At 39.6% G+C, this 8111-nt stretch overlaps 1 protein-coding gene across 1 annotated transcript; it reads left to right on the forward strand.

Annotated features, from left to right (window-relative positions):
- The first annotated feature begins 282 nt into the window (after positions 1-282).
- On the forward strand, positions 283-4274 carry LOC149817267 (alcohol dehydrogenase 1-like). Its single transcript, XM_089987403.1, has 10 exons — positions 283-400; positions 773-909; positions 1004-1050; positions 2149-2474; positions 2832-2914; positions 3009-3084; positions 3177-3238; positions 3377-3472; positions 3688-3849; positions 3977-4274. Exons 1-10 carry the CDS (start codon positions 367-369, stop codon positions 4091-4093), a joined length of 1140 nt encoding a protein of 379 aa, XP_089843529.1. The 5' UTR covers positions 283-366; the 3' UTR covers positions 4094-4274.
- Positions 4275-8111: the final 3837 nt, after the last annotated feature.

Genomic DNA, 8111 nt, shown 5'->3' on the forward strand with positions numbered 1-8111 from the left:
GAACCCAGCTATGGTCAAGCACAAGCCAAGTGATCCATGGTCAAGCACGAGCCAAGTTGTCCAAATCTTACGATATGGAGGATTTGATTACAAGCGAACCTTTTTCTCTCTCTAGAAGAGGCTGAGGGTTTAGATGGATAGAATAATTTAAAAATAGATGCACGTTAAGGAAAAACCGCGAGCGGGTGGTATTGATCCAATGCATGAAAGGGACACCCGTTGAATCTCTCTCTCTCTCTCTGCGTTGTTCTATAAATAGCCCCAAGCAACAATGCCTTCTCCACCGAGGAAATTCCACTGCTCAGGAGGGACTGAGTTTCCTTGTTCTCTATCTATTTCTATCTCTTTGTTGGGTGTTGAAGAGAAATGGCTGCGGCTGGTCATGTCATCAAATGCAAAGGTAGGGAGTGTTCCTCTCAGATCTGGGGAAAAAAACTTTGTTTTTGATTCGATGGGTTTTGTGGGATGTGATGCTACTGTCTAGTTTCTCACCTTTTTTTCTGCTTTTGAGAGACTGGGAGAGAAGGGAGGAAACAAATTAGAAATCCACAATCTTTCTTGATTTGTTGTTATCTTTTTTCTTCTGGATTTTGAGACAAAATATCAAAACCCATGTTTTCCTTGTGGTGGGTGTGTGGGCAGATCATGCAAAAGATTTGTTGCTTTGGCGTTTGATAGGTCTTAATCTGTAGTTCCATACGTCTTTATAGTTTCTGATTGTTAAAGCTTTTCATCTAACCTCTTGTTTGTGTATGTGGGCGTTGGTGGGCAGCTGCTGTTGCATGGGAGGCAGGCAAGCCATTGGTGATTGAGGAGGTTGAGGTTGCTCCACCTCAAGCAATGGAAGTCAGGATCAAGATACTCTTCACCGCTCTCTGCCACACTGATGTTTATTTCTGGGAAGCAAAGGTAAACTTAGAGTGACCCAGTTCTCGGCGAGGGTTCATCGTCTTCGATAATACTCATTCTAATTTTTGCTGCTAATTTTCTGCGAATGATGCAGGGGCAGACACCAGTGTTCCCTAGAATCCTTGGTCATGAGGCTGGAGGGTGAGTCTCTTTCTTTACTAGATATCATATTGGTTGACTTCATTTTTTATTATCTGTTTCTTTTCTCTTTTTCAAATGGACACTAGTCTATTTGGCAAAATCGTAGTCATGATCTGGAAAATTTCATTCATCCTCCCATCTTTGGCATGATATTTCAGAAACAGTCCCATATTCCCTAAAGAGCCATTTCAGTTTTAAGGATCCAACTTTTCACTCATACCATTAAATAATAATCTCAGTTGGAGTGACTCTTGGAATAAAGCAAAGACATATGCAACAACAATATAAAATATTAACTTAACAATGAAGTAAAATGTTGAAAATCTTTAACACAAGGTAAAAGCAAAAGGTGAGAGATTACACATCTCGTACAACCTCCAAGACTCTTTATTTATAGCTAAAAAGGTAAACCTATAACTATCACTTCCTCATTAATAGCAACTACTCCTTAAGTTTAGAAACCACAACACAATAGTGGATTCCAAACCGTTTCTAACGCATACCCACTAACCCATGACTTATGGTTACCCATTCACGTAACCCCCTTTTGCATCATATTCTATCAGTGACTCAGGTTAACCGTGGGCTATGTATGATTGGCTGCTTGCTATCAGACACTCACACTAGAAAATCTTTATCTTCAAACAAGAGGCCCTTTTTCATGGCTTTCTAGCTTGCTTGTTATGAAGTTGGTACCTGAAAGCATGAAAAAGGCAGTGTCGATCTAGAAGGAAAGAAGTAGATATGTTAGATATTATTTCGAAGTAGCTTGCTAATTGCTTGGCTTACGAGCAAGGTAAATATAAAGTTTAATAGGCATGGCTAGATATATTTTGTGGATCAACTTTCAAGATGACGAAATTTTACTTTCATTCAAAAAAAATCTGGGCCATGTACTATGATAAAATTGCTGAACTACACCTTGAAATCAAGTTGATGGTTAAAATTCAGATGAAATGTCATTCTTAACCTTGCTTAGACAAGATGTTTTTACCCTTGAAAAAGTATACAAGTAGGGATTTCATCTGTAAGTGACAATGCCCAGTATGAACATTTTTTCCCACTCTTTTCCTCAAAGGTTGATTCACAAATTGGCAGGATCATTGAGAGCGTTGGTGAGGGAGTGACAGATCTTCAGCCTGGTGATCATGTGCTGCCTGTCTTCACTGGGGAGTGTGGTGAATGTGCTCACTGCAAGTGTGAAGAGAGCAACATGTGTGACCTCCTTAGGATCGACCCAGACAGGGGTACGATGCTTGCTGATGGGCAGGCAAGGTTCTCCATCAATGGCCAACCAATCTACCACTTCTTGGGCACCTCTACCTTCAGTGAGTACACTGTTGTGCATTCTGGTTGTGTTGCCAAGGTCAACCCAGAGGCTCCTCTTGAAACAGTTTGTATCCTCAGCTGTGGATTTTCAACAGGTATAACACAAACACTTCGTCAGTTTGCATCCTTAGAATCTTTTGTTCTTTCATCATTTAAGAAGTTCCTTTTAAAGTAATTTCTGTGGTGATTCTTTTTTTTCATTTGTAATCCTAAGAAACCATACCCGGCAAGAAAACCAGGTTGCACGGGTCATCCTGTCGGCAGCACAAAACTCTAAGGCTGGACCTCTGCCTCGAGGGCCTATGCTAGGCATTGGTTTGCGTAAAGGGAGACACCCATGGAAATTGAACCTTGACCACTCGTCTAGCGGCCAAGGCCCCACCCCACTATGCAAACCCCCTTGGGGCAATTTCTGTGGTGATTAATAGTTATTTTGAACACTTTCATTCCAGGTTTTGGTGCTACTGTGAATGTTGCTAAGCCAAAGAAAGGTCAAACTGTGGCTGTCTTTGGATTGGGTGCTGTAGGCCTTGCTGTAAGTTCTTTCCCTATTTAGGTTAGGTTATTGTGTGACATATTTTTTTAGTGGAATTCTTGGTATGAAATGTCATTGTGGTGCATGTTATTAGGCTGCTGAGGGTGCAAGATTTGCTGGTGCTTCAAGGATTATTGGGGTCGACCTTAACCCTCAGAGATATGAACAAGGTGAGCTGAAATTGCTATTGTCATGTTCAGTCTCTTTTGATTTCATATGTAGATGGAATTACTGATAGCTTTTTGCTTTTCTCTTGCTGCAGCGAAGAATTTTGGTTGCACAGAGTTTCTGAACCCAAAGGACTACGACAAACCTGTCCAACAGGTTTCTTTCTACAAACTCCATCTCTTGGCTTCCTTTCAAGGAAACAATTTTCTTTATTAACGCAAACAAAAGAAAAATTAGTTCATTAATTCTCATACTCTAGTGCAATGGCAAATTAAATGTTTGGGGAATTTGCAGGTGATAGTTGAGATTACAAACGGTGGTGTTGATAGGGCTGTTGAGTGCACTGGCAGCATTGATGCCATGATCTCCGCCTTTGAATGTGTTCACGACGTAAGTAATTAAGTGTCATGTTCATCGATCGTCGCGGGTGGCATCCTTTTTGGATCCCCAACTAAAAAAAAATCATTAAAATTTGTGTTCTCTTCGTTGAAACCTCAATTTCTTGTACTTGATATTGTTTATTGTGCTTTTCTTCATTTGTGACATCAAATATGATGCCTTTGAAAAGCTTGAAGTTCTAAAAACAATCCTACTCTATTATACAGGGGTGGGGTGTGGCTGTTCTCGTTGGTGTTCCACACAAGGAAGCTGTATTCAAGACACACCCTGTGAACTTCTTGACAGAGAGAACTCTGACTGGAACCTTCTATGGCAACTACAAGACTCGCACTGACATCCCAGGGGTTGTTGAGCTATACATGAAGAACGTAAGCCCTCTCACTCTTCTACCAATACAAATAGTAGAGTATATATTCGTTTCCTCAAACACACACCGAGGGAGAGAGAGATTCATTGATGGTGGTGTTGCTAAGTTGTTGTAAATAATATGTGCAGGAGGTTGAGCTGGAGAAGTTTGTGACACACCGTATTCCATTCTCTGAGATCAACAAGGCCTTCGATTTGATGCTCAGTGGTCAAGGAATTCGCTGTGTCATGAGCATGGAGGAGTGAAAGGCTTCATTAAAGACTGACTCAGATCTAATGATGCAATCGAAGAGGATTAATAAAGAAGGGGAATGCGTTTTGTGCTTTGCCGATGCAAGTGGAACTCTTTTATTTGCATTGCAATAGGAGTCGTCAAGTGTTTGAATTGTTTGGATTTGTTTTCCAAGTCTTGGAGTTGCCTTTTTAATGTGTGTGTCTAGAGAGGATATTTTGTTGTAATGTTTTGGATATTAATAAAGCATCCCCAGGGTTTTGTGCGTACCCTTTCCATATGGATTCCATTCTTTTGTATACGTGCGTGTGTTGAGAGAGAGAGAGAGAGTCCCATACCAATCTATTATGTTCTCTGAAAGTTAATGGAGTATGCCGATAGCTCAAGGACGAGATCAGACATTGCAAAAGATGCGCAATCAATGACAGCCACGCCCCAGATTGAGACCAGATCCGGTGCAATCACATTGCATTTGCTGCACCTGATCAAAAAAGGATCTCTTAGTTTGACATAGGACGGGTTTCATCTTATGTCAATCCTAGCCGTCCAGAAGCATCGGGAAGGCAAGGATCAATCCACATCGATGCAAAATTGTGGAGCAATCTCTAGCGGTTGATTGGATGGCTATGATTGAATATAGGATGTAACCTATCTTGTGACAAATGATGGTATCTAGGAATGGCAACGGGGCTCCGCCCCGCCTCGCTCTGTTTGGACCGGGGATGAAGGGCATGAAACGAGGATGGAGGCGGGGATGAAGGTTAAAATCTATCCCCTTACGAGGATGGAGGCGGGGATGGACTTACGCTTTTTCCCATCCCGTCCCCGTCCCAATCCCTGCCTAGCTCTGCCCCGCCCCATCCTCAATCCTTTAAGGGATGACTATAGACTAAGGGAAAATTGGGCCCCGCCCAGCCTCGCCCCCATTTGGACCGGGGATGGAGGGCATGAAACGGGGATGGAGGTTAAAATCCATCCCCGTGCAAAGATGGAGGCGGAGATGGAGGTTCGGATTTTGAAACTGGGCGGGGGTGGAGGCCTTGTTCCCCGCCCCGGTCCACTGCCATCCCTAATGGTAGTCGTACACCTTATCACCCTCTGCTTGTTGACAGGTGTGGGCAATGGGCTGGAGGGGGCGATGGCCAAGCTGCTCCGGCTCAATATAGGCTAGATTTGAGTCAAAATTTTAAGTCTTTTATTGGGCACAAACTTGACACATTATATACATGGGTTGGGCTTGGACTGACCCGATGGGCATGTAGCTGGTTGCATAGTAACTTGATAACTATTACTATTTACCTAATTAGCTGCATTGATAGAAAATATAAAAATAATTAACTAGCTTCATTAATCTTTCATTTAATTCATTGTTTTTGGTATTATAGAAATTAATTATCATTTGAAATAACCTACAAATGGGTTTGAGTCATGCTGGACCGACCCGCTGAACATTGGGCCAATGGGCCAGGTCATGGGCTGCTCTTCAAACCCAATCCCATTAAGAACCAGGACAAAACCTGGTCCACTAATAAATGGGTCAGACCTCTTTTGTATTTTCTTTCTTCTTTAATTTTCTTAAAATTTTTTATATTCTTTACACACATATTAATTGAGAACACACTTTCTTGTATTGGGTTTCGCTTGGGTGGGTACACCATCCAAGCTTACCACACAAGTGCATTTGCCAAAGATCAAAGGCTTAAGAAAGCATTTTCTAAGGTAAAAATATCAACCTTGATTATGTCATCCCTTGCCACTTGATAAATAAATAATCAATCACATATAGCGCAGAAGAATCTCATCACATCTTTTAAAACCAATATAAATTTCAAAATCATTTTTATTTAAGTCTTTAAAAACTCTTCTTGGTGAATTTTTTCATCTTTTTATCTACAACCATATATATACATATATATAAACCAGCAAAATATGTAAACTAGTATGAACCGAGATTTTTCATAAGTTTTTTTTTTTGCAAAGCTAATTCTAAAGATATTGGCATGGTTCATTTGCTTGGAATCGATTATTGGATCATTGTAATTGGATCAAAAAATATGATTTTTATGCTTGAATATTTATTAAAATTTTGAGTAAAAGATCCCCAAAAATTTTCTTGATATTTCAAACTCCTAATCCAACTTTGTTTTTTGAAATTTTAAGTAAAATTCATTTAAAGAAGATTGAAAAAATTATCACAGTACAGGTGAGAGAGGAGTAATGAGAAGTCAACTAGAAAAAGACTTTATCATGACTTACGAAAAGAAAGAGAAATAATTATGTATTTTGTCATGTGTTTTTCCTAAATCCTAAATATTATAAAAACAAAAGCAAGGGTATCAGGTGAAAAAGCCTAGACCTTATTTTTTAAATTGACATTCTTGTGGTGTGAATTGAGAATGTCATTAGGACTCTTTAGGGGAATTTGCATAAAGTTTTCTTTAAAAAAAAAGACATACTTACATGACACGTTGTAGTACTTTTTAAAAAAATTAATTACCATTTATAATCACTCTGTCTCCACGTTTTTCTTTATCTTTCTTTGTTTTTCCTTGACAGAGAAAGCTGGGTTGAGGCAGACCCCTACCCGTTATACAACTATACCATAGGGATTCGAACATGCAACGTCTTGCCATACAAACGGAGCCTGTTGGTATTTTTCTCTCTTTCTTTAATTACCATAGCAAAGGTCCTGGGGTGAGGGTCCCAACCACATAGTTTTCTCCTCTGGGTGTCAATCTTTGATCTACCCATTCCTAGTTAGGGATGGCAGTGGGGCGGGGGACAAGGTCTCCAACCCCGCCCTGCCTCAAGATTAGAACTTCCATCCCTGCCCAGGATGGATTTTAACCTCCACCCCCGCCTTCATCCCCGTTTCATGTCCTCCATCCCCAGTTCAAACGGGGATGAGGCAGGGCGGGGCAGGGATATGGCGGGGACGGGATGGGGCGGGGCGAGGAAAAGTGTACGTCCATCCCTGCCTCCATCTCAATATGTTTCGTTCGTTCATGAAATGTTTAATTGTTGGATATATATATTGCACTTTTGTTATCACAACATAATTTTGAAGATTCTGATACATCAACACCCATATCTAAAAGTGATGATCTCATCCACACGACCTCGGTTATTGTTGTAGCCATCGCCCTATACTCAGCTTCCATGAAAGATAAAAACATTTTCTGTTGTTTTTTGCATCTCCAAAAAATGAGTGAATCACCTGCAAAAATACAAAAAACCTGTAGTTGAGTGACGATTATTGGGATCTCCTTCCCAATCAGAATCGATATAAACAACAAGATTTAAAGATAACGAAGAAGATACGAATAGCCCTTTAGATATAGTTTTTTTTTATGTATCGAACTATTCTTGACACAACACTCGTGCGAATTGATGTGGGCGCATGTTGAAACTGACTTGCAATATCTACTGCATGCATAATGTCTGGACTGGTAATAGATAGGTAATAAGTTGTCTATAAGGAGTTGGATCATCTAATAAAACTTCATCTTCAGCTCTCATTTTAGTATTTATCACTTCAAGAGTATCAACATATTTTGTATTTGTGATTCTCGAACGCGCAACAATATCAACTGCAAACTTGATTTGAGACAAAATGTACCCTCTTGGTGAGTATGCTTCTTCAATTCCTAAAAAATATCTCAAAAAACTAAGGTCAGTCATATCAAAAGATTTCTTAAGTATAATCTTAATTTCTTCAATTTCCTTCTGATCATTCTCTGTAATGATCATATCATCAACATACAAAAACAAAATGATAAGTGAGTAATGGTAGATCTTACAAAAAGAGCAATATCAATATAATAAGATTTAAATCCAAGATTCAACATAGTTCCACTAAACCAATCATATCATGCTTTAGGAACTTGTTTAAGCTCATATAAAGTTTTAAGACAAAGAACCATTTTATTTTCAATAGTCAGACGAGTGGAGGGATCCATATAAACTTCTTCATTTAAATTTTCATTTAAGAAAGTGTTCTTAACATTTAACTGATATATAGGTCATTTTTTA

The sequence above is a fragment of the Nuphar pumila genome, chromosome 14 (assembly GCF_984573655.1).
Source record: "Nuphar pumila chromosome 14, dmNupPumi1.hap1.1, whole genome shotgun sequence".
Classification (NCBI taxonomy): Eukaryota; Viridiplantae; Streptophyta; class Magnoliopsida; order Nymphaeales; family Nymphaeaceae; genus Nuphar; species Nuphar pumila.